At 41.6% G+C, this 15,817-nt stretch overlaps 1 protein-coding gene across 3 annotated transcripts; it reads left to right on the top strand.

Moving 5' to 3' along the window:
* Positions 1-12,263: 12,263 nt before the first annotated feature.
* On the top strand, positions 12,264-15,817 carry LOC122090748 (superoxide dismutase [Cu-Zn]-like). Of its 3 annotated transcripts, none has more exons than XM_042660451.1 (8): positions 12,264-12,418; positions 13,822-13,910; positions 14,496-14,597; positions 14,708-14,803; positions 14,964-14,995; positions 15,098-15,173; positions 15,569-15,622; positions 15,746-15,817. In XM_042660451.1, the coding sequence occupies exons 2-8, from the start codon at positions 13,835-13,837 to the stop codon at positions 15,766-15,768; spliced, it is 459 nt and encodes a 152-aa protein (XP_042516385.1). In that variant the 5' UTR covers positions 12,264-12,418; positions 13,822-13,834; the 3' UTR covers positions 15,769-15,817. The 3 variants fall into 3 exon arrangements, with proteins under 3 accessions (XP_042516385.1, XP_042516383.1, XP_042516384.1); XM_042660450.1 differs by lacking the exon at positions 15,746-15,817 and adding an exon at positions 12,638-12,681 and having other exon boundaries at positions 12,319-12,418; positions 15,569-15,666; XM_042660449.1 differs by lacking the exon at positions 15,746-15,817 and having other exon boundaries at positions 15,569-15,666.

Here is a 15,817-nt window from a genome sequence, read left to right as displayed (position 1 = left end):
AGTATATATGTGGTTAGGTATCACTCCCTATGCTACGTACCCTTTCCAACAGGGGTTGAGGTGTTGGAAAAACCATTGTGGTATGTTTGATGAGCCTTCCTGAAGTGCCACTTCTGTAGTACGATGTGATTGTTGTCGGAGGCGGGAACCTGTCTGACGTGGCTGATGTGTTACTGGTGCCATGACTACTAGGAGGAGGTTATCAGAAGTTTTCTGGGTGACCTATGGATGCATATGAAAATCAATAGGCTTCTAATCACGGCTAGGGTTTGTTTTGCTTTGTAGTCGATGTCATTTCCAAGACGAGGGATACAGCCTAATGCGTCGTAGTAGCATTTACCAGACTTAGTTTGTATTGTTAGGTGGATAATAAACAAATGAACTGCATCACGAGCATCATGGACTATGTGTTTAATTTTCGTAATCATGCATCATAAATTATTATTGCTATTATCTTGCTTGGATGTGCTTACCCCACCCCTCATTGAGCGAGTTGGAAAGCTCACCCCACGTATACAACCCTTTTTAGAGGATGATGCAGGTACTGTGGTGCCGGTGATGGGTGATCTAATATCTTCTAGGTCAGAGTACGGTGTGAGAGATTGGTGGATGCCAGAAACGAAGGAGCATGATCAGAACTGTGCTTGCGACCACTGTGCTTATGCCGTACCATGAGATTATACATCATATTATGATATTTTTGGATTTAGTTGTAGATTGTACATTTTCTTGAGATTACAGTATATGTCATGGATGAATGTAATAGGATAACTCGATTTTTTCTATTATATTACCATTAGATGTTTCCCCATTTTATTTATAAATTCCGCTACTATACTCTGATTCTACTGCTTATACTAGTTTGTGATGTGAGATTGTGAATATGTTAAGGTACTACTATCAGAGATCCTGGTAGGTTTGTAAGACATGTATATGTCTTATTCACACCGCTGTATTCCAAATGGTAAGTTGGGTCTATCGAGAGTGGGGTGTGATAGCTATAGTATCAGAGCGCGATGCTTTGCCTTAACTCACAATCTCGACCAAACCACGATTTTGGAGAAATTAGGATTTAATAAAAATTTCATAACAACAATAATAATATTTGCACAATTAGGAGACAAGTATAGGTGTTAAAGCCATTTCATTATAATAATGAACTTGAATATACAGCTTACACTTTTTATAAAATTAAAGTATGGAAAGAAGGAAATCCTAACTAGCCTAAGACTAGGAAATCAAACAACGGAAGCATATGACATAATAAAAGGGTTCAACTAAACCTAAGACATCAAACTCAAATAAAAAATATGAAAATGAAAATCTTAAAAGCTATAGTGGCAGGCATGCCACTACTCTTCCTACTGCTGCTGGTTCTGTTCTTACCCCTGAGCCTGGTTTGGACCATGCGTTCCTAGAGGAGGCACCAAAATGCCAAGGTGGAAGACCATCGCCTGCATCTGTGCCTCTAGGGAGGCCACTCTATTGTCCATAAGACAATAGGTCCTGTTTATGCTCTTGATGCGGCTGTCCATAATCCTTATCAATGACATAGTGGTATCCAGATGGACCATAACATCATTGAGACCATAGGGCCTCGCACCCCTAGTGCTGTAAGATGTAGAAGTTACCATAGAACCCATAGCCTGGGGATCAGGTGGTGGAGCCCCATGAACCCCAGCAGCTTCTCCTCCTGCCTCACCGGCATTGCCACCCTCTACCTCTATAGGCTGCTGACCTTCTCCTAGAATAGGTCACTTCCCTCAGATCTATGGTCATCTTCCTCAGAGAGTCTTGGCTGAAGTCTGTGACCTCTTCACCCAAGCGTGCCTCGCCCTCTAAGTCCACCCCAAAGCGGCAAAAGATGTCAGTCAATATCCTCCCATAGCATAGGTTCCCTACTCGATGATCTTGCCCTTCAGACCGAGTTACCATGGTCCACATTAAGAGGTAAGGCAGACGTATCTGCACCCCTATGTACACGCAGTATGTCACGTAGGCTTGCAGGGCAGATACCTCATTATGATGTCCATATGTGGGGAGGACATTCAGCTGAATCGCACGACAGACAACCTTTGGAGTGGAAAAGTAGTTGACAGAACGGTTCCATCCCTGGGCTTCCTTAGTAGCATGTCATTGATCTCTTGGAAGGTATTGGGACTCTGAAATTCATATGCCGGAGTCCGAGGTGGGGTAGTACACTAGATCACCTACATTGCTGATCATCAAAATATTTGTCAGCTACCCCATGTCAAAGAAGATCTCCACCCTCTTCACATAGGAGGTGATCTGCATCTCTTCGATACCCCGGTTCAAGCATTCCATGTTGGAGTAGAATAGCTTGACCAATGTGGGGTAGTAGTATCTATTGGGTTTCAATATGTAGTACCACCCGATCTACTCCAACCATTGACGAAGATGGAACGCACGAAAGTTGTTTGTCCTCACATAGACTCCTAGGTTGACGTTGTGGTGCCCAAAGAACTCCTAATGATCTCACTCAACCATAGAGTGGAACAGGATTGGGTTGAACTGCTCAGCGACATCTTGCTCCTCTTATATAAGAGCACGTCGGGTATGTATACGGCATCCAAACATTGTTGCAAGATGATTCCTAAGGATTTGAAATGGAAAACCCAGTTAAATGGTTGCATTCAAAATGCAGAGAAGAAAATCACAAAAGGTAGGTTACAGGGAGAGAAAACATACCTTAGATGCGAATGCGGCTCCAATCGATCGTGAAATAGCACGAGGAAGGTAGGGAATAGGTAGCAAGAGACTCTTTGGCTATTTCCACACCTTTCTCACAAGAGCAAATAGGGTTTTGTGTGAATAACCCAAGGCCTGAGCCTATTTATGGCCGATTTGGTGCCACCGGAAAAAAGTCACCGGAAACACTGGGCATGCTTTCAATGCCTATTTCCGGTGAAAGGGAAAAGTTGATTTTAGCCTATGTTTTGCTCACCGAAAATACCACTGATATTTCTAGTGGTTTGACTCCCTGTTTTCGGTGGATTCATTTAAAAAATAAATCATGTTAATTTTTCAAAACCTAAGTTTTATTTGGGTCTTTTGATGGTGTGCCTCTTTGGGATGTGTGTGCGATCGGATCTTAATATGTGTGGACCCCCACTTATGCATGCCCTAACCCTAATTTTTCCAATTGTGTACATGTGGGACCCATTATGTATGCGTGTGTTCCAATTACATACAAATTTGTTTATGCATGTGTACTAATTAGATTCCTTCACAGGAATCATGTCACGTCGAAACATCCGATCCCGATCCCAATCACGCCCGTCACCTCCACCTTCCCCTACACAGAATCAGGGTAAACCCATAATACACCACCGACCCCGCATATACTTACGGCTCAGGATGTGGTATTCATTATGATTAACATAATGCGGAAAGTGAAAGAAAGGCAAAACTAGTTTATGGCTGGGATCGATAATAGAATCCAAGCGGCAATGGAAGCTCGTAATGCACCGCCCGCACCTTCTACTCCACCGGCACCTGTTCCAATATCCACTGGATTGGCTACCCTTCAAACATCTAGTGGGGCACAAGTGTATGGGCATGTGCAAGACCCGATGTCGGATCATGCCCAACCCCATGTAGAGGGCTGGACAGATTTGAAAAAAATGATGGAGAAGTTTCAACGGCTTAGGATCCCATGTTTCTCCAAGGTGGGGTAAGACCCGTTGTATCCATCGAAATGGAATGGTGGAATGGAGAAGGTTTTTAGACTAATGTGCTGCACCAATGAGAAGAAAATTTTATGTACGGGCTATCAATTACAGAATGAAGCAGATGATTGATGGAGTGCCACCGAGCCTATTATGAGGGCTAGTAACCCGAACCTTACTTGGGCAGACTTTAAAGGGGCCTTCTTTGAGAACTATTTTCCAGAAAGCTTTCAGGATAGGAGAGAGAGTGAGTTCTCCTAGTTGGTTCAAGGTTCCCCGGTCTGTGCTCGAGTATCAGCAGTGCTTTAAGGAGCTATTCCATTTTGCTCTTGAGCATCTGAGAGGTGATAGAGCCAAGGCAAAGAAGTTTGAGAAAGGGTTGAGGCTAGGTATTAGGTCAACCATTGTGGGGTTGAAACTGTAAACCTATACTGAGGTGGTCAAAGTGGCCAAATCTATTGAGGATCGGTATAGGGATAACTACATGGTTCAGCAGGGAATAGGAAAGAGGCCAATGGGATCTACTGATTCTAGGGGAGGCAGTAAACCTTTTCGAGTGCCTTATGTCAACCCAACTTCAGTGTAGTTTAGGAGGCCTGATGCTAGTTAGACTTCCCAATCCTCCCGATCTAGTGTAGTATCCCAATCTTCGAAATTGGGCCCAAAATGTTTTTATTGTGATCAACCGGGCCACATGGTGAGGACATGCCCCCACTGAAGACCAGGTGATGCGCCCTACACTATGCCACCTAGGCTGCAGCAGACATATTCAGTCCCTAGGCCAGCACAACCCCTATAGGGCCAGAGACCATAGGGTAGAGTGTTTTCTATGACGGTGAAGGATGCTGAGGCTACTCCCAATTTAGTGATCGGTATATTATTGATATCATTATTGCCTACATATGTGTTATTTGACTCAGGAGCCTCGCATTCTTTTGTGTCACTGACATTTGCAAAGAAGATGAGAATTCCACCCAAGGGACTGACTCAATGTTTGGCTGTGAGCACCCCTACAGGAAGAGTAGTGGGTTTAAACTATGTTTATAAACCTTTTCTAGTGACCATAAGTGATCATGACTTGAATGCTCACTTGATCGAGTTGGATATGATCGACTTCGACGTAATTTTAGGAATGGACTGGTTATTCGCATATAGAGCCAGTGTGCTATGTGCAAAGCAGGCTATCATTTTCAGATCTCATGATGATGATGAGTTTGTGTTCTAAGGGGATAAGCCTAAGAAACCCAAGAAAGTTATCATATCCGCACTCTAGATGAAGAAGCTACTAGATAAGGGATGCCAAGGCTACTTAGCATCTGTGATGGATACTGAGGTAGAGATTAGGCCATTGACCAAGCTAGATGTGGTGAGAGAATTTTTTGATATATTCCCGGATGAATTGACGGTTTGCCCCCAGACCGAGAGACGAAATTTTCTATAGACCTACTCCTCGGCTTGACACTAGTGTCAAAGGCCCCTTACCACATGGCCCCCACAGAGTTGAAGGAATTGCAGGTGCAACTTCAAGACCTTCTGAAGAAGGGATTCATTAGACCTAGTGTGTCTCCATGGGGAGCACCGGTATTGTTCGTCAAGAAGAAAGACGAGAGTATGAGATTGTGCATCGATTATCGGGAGCTTAATAAGCTGACCATTAAGAACCGATATCCTTTACCAAGGATGGATGATTTATTTGATCAGTTGTAGGGTGCTAAGGTGTTCTCCAAGATCGACCTTAGATCGGGCTACCACCAGCTCAGGATCAAGAATAGTGATGTCAGTAAGACAGATTTTAGATCAAGGTATGGACATTATGAATTCTTGGTGATGTCATTCGGGTTGACCAATCCACTGGCTGCATTTATGGATTTGATGAGCTGGGTGTTCTAGGATGTCTTAGATAATTTTTTGATAGTATTCATTGATGACATTTTGGTCTACTCCAAGAGTGCAGAGGAATATGTTGTTCATCTAAGGTTAGTACTGCAACGGCTGAGAGAGAAGCAACTCTATACCAAATTCAGCAAGTGCGAGTTTTGGCTGTCACAGGTGGCATTCCTAGGGCCCATTGTTTCAGCCAAGGGTATAGAGGTTGACCCAGGCAAGGTGAAGGCAGTTCTAGAATGGGAGACTCCCAAGAGTGAAGCAGACATACGTAGTTTTCTGGGATTGGCCGGATACTACAGGGAGATTTATCGAGAACTTCGCCCGTATTGTTACTCCGATGACCCGACTCACACGGAAGGGTGTAAAATTTGAGTGGTCTGATGCTTGTATGAGAAGCTTCAAAGAGCTAAGGTAAAAATTGGTATTAGCTCCAGTTTTGACTATTTCAACCGACACAAGTGGTATAGTTGTTTATAGTGATGCCTCCAAGCTGGGATTGGGTTGTATATTGATGCAGTACAGGAAAGTCATTGCTTATGCATCCCATCAGTTGAAGGATTATGAGAAGAACTACCCAACCCATGATTTGGAGTTGGCAGCTATGATTTTTGCACTGAAAATCTGGAGACACTACCTGTATGGTGAGAAGAGTGAGATCTTTAGTGACCATAAGAGCCTCAAGTACTTCTTCACCCAAAAGGAGCTCAACATGAGGCAGAGGCATTGGTTAGAGTTGATGAAGGACTATGATTATACTATCCACTATCACCAAGGAAAGACCAATGTGGTAGCTGATCAACTTAGTCCAAAATCCAAGTCACTGACTCTTGCATCACTGACCACCAATGGGTATCTCTTAGAGGAGGCCAGGAGACTAGACTTAGAGCTATTAGTAGAGGGTGTCACCTTGTCACTATCGACATTGGTGGTACAACCTAGTTTGGTGGATAGGATCACCGCAACTCAGGTTATTGATGCAGAGTTACTGAAGCTAATAGCAGAATGCCAGGAAGGAACCCAAAAGGACCCAGATTTCTCAGTGACTTAAAGCGGGATTCTCAAGTTCAAAGGGAGGTTGTGTGTGCCCAGTGATGGTGATTTGAGAGACACAGTTTTGAGAGAGGCACATAGCTCTCCATACTCCATTCACCCCAGCAGCACTAAAATGTACAAGGACCTCAAAGTCTCTTACTGGTGGAAAGGAATGAAGAATGATGTGGCCACGCATATGTCTAGATGCCTCACACACCAGCAAGTCAAGGCTGAGAGATAGAGGCCCTAAGGGTTATTGTAGTCCCTACCTATTTCGGAGTGGAAATAAGAGAATATTACCATGGACTTCGTCATAGGCCTACCTTATACACAGAAGGGTATAGATGCTATTTGAGTAGTTATGGACCGCTTGACCAAGGCAACTCACTTTATCCCAATCAAGATTACATTTTCTATGGATAAGTTGGCCAAGTTGTATGTCGATAACATCCTCAAGTTGTATGGTGTACCAGTCAGTATTATCTCTGATCGAGATCCCAGGTTCATGTCCAAGTTTTAGACATGTGTGCAGAAGGCCATGGGCACACAGTTGGCTTTCAACACTGCCTTTCACCCTCAGACTGATGGTCAGTTGGAGAGGACTATTCAGACATTGGGAGACCTACTCCGAGCATGTGCTCTGGATATGAGTTATACTTGGGATGATCACATTTTCCTTATTGAGTTCTCCTACAACAACAATTATCAAGCCACCATCGGGATGTTTCCATTCGAGGCACAATATGACAGGAAATACTGGACTCCACTCTATTGGGATGAGGTTGGTGAGCGGCATATTTTGGGTTCGGACTTGATGCAGGCTACTAGTGAGAAGGTAAATGTGATTAGAGAAAGGATCAAGGCAGCTCAATCCAGGCAGAAAAGCTACGCGGTTGTTAGAAGGAAACATCTAGAGTTTGGTATTGGAGACAAGGTCTTCTTGCAGATTCCCCAGTTAAAGGGGTGATGCAGTTCGGCAAGAAGGGGAAGCTTAGTCCAAGGTTTATGGGACCATATGATGTATTAGAGAAGATCGGACTGGTAGCTTACTGGATAGCTTTACCGTTACAGTTGGAAGGTACACATAATGTTTTCTATGTATCTATGTTGAGGAAGTACATTTCTGACCCAACTCACGTCTTGATTTACATACCCCGTGAGTTGGATGAGGACTTTGCCTATGTGGAGTATCCAGAGAAGATTTTTGATCGGAAGGATCATGTTCTTTGCAACTGCACCGTTTCCTTCGTCAAGGTGAAATGGATGAACCACCCTGAACAGGAAGTATCCTAGGACCGAGAAGATGAAATGATGAAGCAGTATCTTGGATTGTTTGATTTTCCAGGTACGTTCAATTTCAATGATGAAATTCTTGTAAGGTGGGGGGGATGTTACACTCATGCCCTAATTCGATCAAATTTAAACTGTTGTGACAGGCCTCAGATCAGAGATCGAAAGCACAACCGAGTTTTGGCTCATAGTTGCACATTACCGAAGGGGTAAAGATGACCCCACATGTTCATGTATCGCGTGCCTGTTCAACTAGAGAGGATTCATACCTTCTGATTCCAGACGGTAAGTGACCCGACTCCCCACACTTTATTTCCAACGTGCATCATAATTGTCAAAAAGCCTTGGGTATGTCCGAGGACAACCACCCATGTGAGACCAACCCTGGGATAGCAAGCTATCAAGACAACAGGCTATCTTGACCATCGAAAGTATCTTGGGCATGAATTTGGTGCCTGTTTCTGATGGGTCCACAAGTTACTGTCGAGGTTTCGATGCCTATGGGTCCTGCCACTCGCATCGTAAATTATTTTGGATGATCCCAAATCATCCTCCACACTTTCCTCTTGATGTGACCACCTTATGGACCTAAAGGTGCGGGTCCTCGTACCCCGAAACTCATTTTAAATCGATTGGTTCAAAAGAGGCCCAAACCAAACGGACCCTAAGGCCCAACTTAAGTTATAAGTTAGGAAATGAGGATTCATTTCCTCATTTCCCTTGTGCCCAACGTAGGAGAGGAGATAAAGAGGAGAAGAAGGAAGAAGAAGAGGAAGAAGGAGGGGATTGAAGGCTTACCTTGGTGCTAACTGCCACCTTATTGCCGAAATCACTGCCGGAGGTAGGGGTGTCAACAGTCCGGGTTGGTGCGGTTTTGATCCGGTTCCACCGGTTTCGGTGTGACTTTGGAAGTGATCGAAACCGACCCATTAAGGATTTATCGGTTTCGGTCCGGTGTCGGCTTCGGTGCGGTTTGGGTTCGGGTTGGTACCGGTTTGGATTTATTAGGTTCATTTTGGTTTGGATCGGTTTTTTAAACCGGTATGAAGCCATTAGGAAACAACCAAATGATGAACTGCTGAACTTCGGTTTCTTAAATCGATTTGTAACCGGGTTGGTTTTGGTTTTTGGTCTAGTTTGGATTCGACTTTCCATACAAATGTATACAAAACTATGCAAATTTTGATTTTTTTAATGAATTTTGGAGTGTTTCGGTTTCTTACCGGTTTGGTTTCGGTTTCGGTCTGGGTTTTGAGCCGGTTTCGGTTTGGTTTCGGGTTCATCCGGTTTTTGGTGCGGTTCGGTTTGGTTTTGGGGTTGCAATACTCGAAACCGAACCGAACCAATAAGGCTTCGGTTCGGTTCGGTCCGGGTTGTTATCGGTTCGGTCCGGCCAGTTTTACCGGTTCGGTTTAGGAATTGACACCCCTAAATGGAGCTAAGGAAGTTAGGGATTGAAACACGATTGTGGGAGGAATCCCGCAGAGTAATCGACCCAGGTTTCTCCCATTCCAAAATCTCATTCGACTCCTATTTGTGATTATCACATCATGTAGTCAATATTGAGTTCATTTTCATTCTCATGATCTCATCTCTTTCCTCTCATGTCTATGTTTCTTCCATATTAAGGCTGAAACGCAGTGCGCAGGGAATCAAGACTGATTATAAGAAACTTCATTCTAATCAATTTTTTTGTATGTAATTTGTACACATCCGATATGTATTGAAATCGGTCACCGCCAGTACCATTGGCCGATATGATACAATAAAAATAAATTTAGCCTTATTCCTACTGAATGGGTCGGCTACATAGATTCATACAGAACACAAAAGAGAATAAAACAAGAGGACGAACAGAAAATAGGGGATGGGGAGGCGAAAAGATAAAAGAGTATACGATAAGTGTAAAAGGAAAGAGACCCAGCACAAGAAGATCACCACCACCGTTGCACCGCACGAACCATAGGTCAATCCCCACTCACCGCCCTCTGCATCTCTCCTCTCCCACTCCTAACTGTTGCAACGCCCATTCCTCTCATCCCTCCTCCCAGTAACTCCCCAACACTGCCCTCACCATTGACCTATGATGGGAATTCAAATCTCGAGCTTCAACGACATTTTTGTTCTAGGCTTGCAAATCAGTCTCATGTAGTTTCCAACATCAGGTTTGGGAAAAGATCCCAGAAAGCATTTATGAGCACTGGGATAAAGTTCTTGAAAGGATAGGTTTAAATTTATATAGCGCTACATTGGATTATTTCGAAGGTGGTTCCCTTAACCACGAAGTGGAAATCAAAAGACTCACAAAGAACAGTGAAGTATGCTAAGAAGTTTTGATTTTGAAGTTGGGTTTTCATCAAGTCGATCTTCCCTGTATTTTTGGTCCAATTGATAATGCCCTAAAGTTTTCAAAAAATGGGGTCTCCAAAGTTTTCAAAAGAGAGTAAAGAGGTCATATGTGCGGTTGAGAGTTGCAAGGGGAGGAGGCAGTGCAGAGGTACCATAGACAAGGAAGGGGAGCAGGGGAGAGGGAAGATGCAGAAGACAATGATCAGGGATCGACGGAGTTTGTGTAGTGTGGGCCGGGGGTGGTGGTGACCTACAGAGGTTCCAAAGAAGGGGATATGATGCAAGTTAGAAAGTCAATTAGGTTGCCTATGAAGCATGAATTATAAAATGCAAGGCAACTCTATGAATTTTTTAAGGGAGAGGGGTAGGTATGCGGCCGATATCAAGTATGCTAGCAGATAGTACCAATAGGAACACATGATGGAGTATCATTCAGGAAGAATATGAGGGTCATTTCAAAAAAAGGGAAGAGAGATAAACACAATGGGTGCTAGCATGCTTGATATCGACAATATACCCAACATTTTTCCATTTTTTAATTGCTAAGGAAGAAATAGAGGTGGAAATTTATTTTCAGAATGTAAAATGACACTCTGAATAAGAGAATATTAATTATGCATAAAATTTTGTGACAGTGAGTAACAGTGAACATTCAATGGCTGGGGTGCATAACAGAGTCCTCCAGCCGTTGGATCTTCATTGCCACTCACTGCTCACCGCAAAAAATTCGAACACACTATATAAGGCAAGTGTAAGAGTGTGAGTGGTAGAATTGATAAGCCACCTGGATATTTAATATATTCTATAGTTCGACAACAATCAACTTTCAACTTTCCCATGCTGTTTTTTTTTATAGGCATTGAACCCCACCTTAGGTGTTAAATGGTGCCCTCCCCTCTCCTGCATTTGAAAGTGAAATTGATTTTTCAAAAAAAATTATTATCATGATTATTAATATACTTTAAATTGTAACATATGTGGTAACTTTTCAAATGCAATTTTAATTTTTATTCAAATTATATAATAAAGTGAAAGTTAATAATCAATTTAAATATTTTGTAGTTAGTTACACGATCTTAATCATGTTAGGTAATTATTACAAAAAATATATATATTTTTTAATATTAATTTGATTTGACTTTTCTAAACATTATCTCCACAAACGACCCTAAAAATCGTCTGCAATTCCGATCTCGTACAATTCCTTGAAATACCACCTTCAGGGGGTGACACGTGTATTGATACCAATGCAATGGTCCAGATCTGATTTAAATGCCTCTTCACTGATTTAATGTTTTATTAGTTGTACCAGATCTGGACCATTGTATTGGCATCAATACACGTGTCACCGCCTGAAGGTGGTATTGCACAGAATTGTACGAGATCAGAATTGCAGACGATTTCAACCCCCTAAAAATGCCTCCGAACAAAAAAAGTCTACCCATTGCCCCATTGGTCATCAAAGTAAAGATAAAATAAAGACCTCCACATAGGTACATCGATATTAATACATTTGACGATGGCCCGTGGAATCTTAGAATCTTATCCGTCCATTGTCCTGAAAGGATTTAAATGGGTCCCACAGGAATATGTTGTTAATAACGCCCCGGTGGATAAAGGTTTAACCATCGCACATCATCCAAAGGTGGTCCCTTATACCACATGGCATTATCTAGCGCGTGGTGAAGGTATCTGATGCTCGTAAACATATAAAAGAAATTAATTGCGTGCTCATTAGGTCACGATTCACGAATCAGGATGGAAGATTAAGAATCTTTTTCTTATCAATGAGAGAAGGAATACAGTATATCAAAATTCTAAAGCAATGTCAATGATGATCAGTATGGCCGTATGATCCTTCTAATGTTAGTTTGACTTTTGACTCTCTGATACTGGTTTAATGCCAGCCACGCCATCTTCCGTTTGATTTAAAAGCTTCGGCCCCACATCAAGGGATGAACGGTGCTACTTGCTAGCACGCAATATCAATATAAAATAGAAATATATTTCTACGGAAATGTGGATGATGGAGTAGGTGGAGAGGAATTAATAACACCTCACGTCGTCTCTCTCTCTCTCTCTCTCGAGTTTCTATTAAACCTCAGTCGATAAGCAGTGTGAGTGGGTGTCAGTCTCTCGCTATTCTCTTACCATCGAGGGGGTGTTCTGAGGTGAAACATTGCCTCTCTCTCCATCTCTCTTCCTCTTCTTCTTATTCCTCTTTTTTCTTTTAAATTTTCTTGTAATAGTTCATTTTGATGTTATAGACTGTGATTGCTTTTCTGATTTGTAAGGTTTTTAATTTCGATCCGATTTTTTTGTACAAATTTGATCTTTTAGGTTTCATTTGTGTTGTTTTTGTCTCTCTTTCTCCACCCTTCTTTCTTTAGCTTCAGATGAACGCGAATCTCTTACTTGATTGCAGCACATTTGGGTAGATATTTATCCTTTAGCTTTCATTTCTGCTATTTCTGTCTCTCTTTTTCCATCCTTCTTTCCTTTTTTATTTTTTTTAAATCTGTTGTAATAGTGTATTTGATAGTAAAGACTGTGATCGCTTTTCTGATATGTAAGGTTTTTTACTTCGATCCGATTTGTCCGAACAAAATTTGATCTTTTAGCTTTCATTTCTGCTGTTTCTGTCTCTATTTCTCCACCCTTCTTTCTTTAGCTTCAAATGAACGCCAATCTTTTGCTTGCTTCTAGCATTTTGGTGTTTTCGTTGGCAAATTCTTCGGTCTCTTATGGTCTGAGCTTTCTGGTCCTGGGTTCTTTACTTGGATTGCTGATTGAGGATTTTTTTTCATCTTTTTTATTTGGGGGGGGATTATTTGCAACTTTTAGGAATTAAGGAAATCAAATGCTTCTGACTCTGTTTCAGGCTTGACTTTTTCGCTTTTGTAGATCATGTTTAGATCGACAATCTTTTTTGGGTCTCATGTTTTTCTGGATGATACTTAATAGCCATAACTGATATCATCAATTCTTTTTACCTCTTGATGTAGCATTTGTTAATATGGTTCCTACCTTGTTTTATTGTTTAAACTAATTTCTTGCATACTAAGTTGCTTTGACTATTTCTTCCATCATTAATCTTGGCATGAAATACTCTTGCTATCATGTGGACTTTGCTGGTTTGCTTCAAGTTAAAATTTCCCTTTCCTAATGCTTCCCTTGGGATTTTTAAGCAAAAACGGCTGCTTTTACATTCCCTGCACAACCTTTTTGCATGACCATAAGAAAAACTGGAACTGATGATCTTTTAACATGAGATTCTAGAACTAACATTAATTTTTCTCTCCATTTAAGACATATGGAAGTAACCAACACACCGTGCTCTCTCTCTCTCTCTCTCTCTCCCCCCACCACACACACACACACACACACACACATGCATGTGCCTGTGTAAACATTGGATTTTTATGAAATTAGTAACATGTGTTGAATTAAATCTCCTCCCTTATTTTCATGAGACCCTTCCATCAATCATTTTCGATGTTAATGCTAATATTCTCTCATCTGGATTTCTTCTCATTTATGTTTATTCTTCTGATTACGGGTTTTCTTTTAATAGATCACATTGAACAATGGTGAAGGCTGTTGTTGTTCTTAACAGCAGTGCAGGTGTCAGTGGCACCCTTTACTTTACCCAAGAAGGAGATGGTAGGATACTTTACGTTACATATACATGAGTCTTAGTCAAATATTGTTGATTGGTTGTAACTATCTTTCAATGTTGTTGAAATGCCTGGGCAAGTTTAGCAAATGGTGAAGTTGGTAGTGTAGGCAACACCCAGGCATTGCACGTGTAGCTTAACAGGATGAACTTTGGTCTAATACTCTGTGTAGAAACCTTATCTTTGTTATTTTAACATCTCCAATGACATATTTGATGGAGTGTAAAAATGCCAAAGGTTAGGATTGTCTCCAATAAATAAAATATATCTGTTCTTGTGTTGCAAATAAAAAAAGATATTGCACAAAATGTGCATATAATATGGTTATACAGAAAAATAACTAGAAATAGCAGAAGAGTATCTCATGTAATCTTGCCTCCTGGGCAGTTGCTCTGCCAAAATGGCCAGCCAGGCTTACACTTAGGTTCCAGTGTGTACCTATTGAGACCTTTCTTAGGCTATGTTGCTTAAGACCCCCTGGTCCACCTGGTCATGGAGGCGTACTTTGATTACTGAACCTTTTAAAAAAAATTGAATTCATGTTGATGTGGTTTTCTCTTTTTTTTTTCAGGTCCAACTGCGGTAACTGGAAGTGTCTCTGGTCTTAAACCTGGGCTTCATGGCTTCCATGTCCATGCGCTCGGTGACACAACAAATGGTTGCATGTCAACTGGTATTATGCACAACACGAGGACCTTCATTTTTATATTCTTATTCAGTGATGAAGTACTGATTGGTGAGCACGCTTAATTGTTTCTAATTGCTTGTCATTTTGATTTGCAGGACCACATTTTAATCCTGCTAACAAGGAGCACGGTGCTCCCACGGACGAGAACCGTCATGCTGGTGATCTAGGGAATATTGTTGTTGGTGAAGAAGGTATGCTTTATTTGGTCTGCCCTTATGTATGGAAACAATGAAATACTGTTGTTTCTACTTCTAGAGATTGTTAAACTTAATGAAGCGTGGCATGAGATGTGTATGGATTTGATGAGATTTCATTAGCCCTAACAGAATTGTATGGATTTGATGGGTCCAGGTACTGTTAGCGTCAATATTTCTGACGTTCAGGTACTCTATTACTTTCATTTTGGTTCCTTTCTTTTTCAATCTCAAGTGTCTGCTTTGTCTTATCAATTGGTTCTGTTCTCAAATGCTGGTTTATGCTTATAGATTCCTCTCAGTGGACCAAACTCCATCATTGGAAGGGCAGTTGTAGTCCATGCTGATCCTGATGACCTTGGAAAGGGTAATCTCCATTTTTCTTTCCTGCAATTGTTGTTTCCATTATCTGCTTGCTTCAAGCCCTTTCTTTATATTTAGCTTCTTTGTTAGAGAAGCTAAATAGCCCATGTAGCACTCGTGCAACACCTGCAATTGTTACACAAGTAAGTCTGCTCAGGGAGTTAAGCTTCTCTAACAAAGAAGTCCGTGACAAGTGGCAGCAGTAGCAGTCAATGTAAATATTTCATACCCTGAGAAACTTCATTTGGATCTTCAGACTTTTTGTCCTCAATTCCGTTGTAGATGGTTTAAACTGGGGAAAACTTCATGTTTATCTTAAATATTGGTCCACACTACATACTATAAAGGAAATGCCCTAACAGCTTGTCTTTATGACTTTATCATTATTTTTTTCTTCAGGTGGACATGAGCTCAGCAAGTCCACTGGAAATGCTGGCGGCAGAATCGCCTGTGGTAAGTGCACTATATCCTCAGCTTTGTAACTCATTTTTGGTTCTGACTTGCGGAGGAAACCATTTGTTGAATTTTTAGCTCATACTGACATTCATTACTAAATATTATGATCAACTTTTGCAGGAATTATTGGTCTCCACGGTTGATTAGCGGATTGTGACATTGTCTCGGATTAAATGCTCAGTACCATGAAAG

Source organism: Macadamia integrifolia, chromosome 10 (genome assembly GCF_013358625.1).
Source record: "Macadamia integrifolia cultivar HAES 741 chromosome 10, SCU_Mint_v3, whole genome shotgun sequence".
Classification (NCBI taxonomy): domain Eukaryota; kingdom Viridiplantae; phylum Streptophyta; class Magnoliopsida; order Proteales; family Proteaceae; genus Macadamia; species Macadamia integrifolia.
Note: the sequence above shows the minus strand (reverse complement) of the source record. Positions and strands in the feature narration are given on the sequence as shown.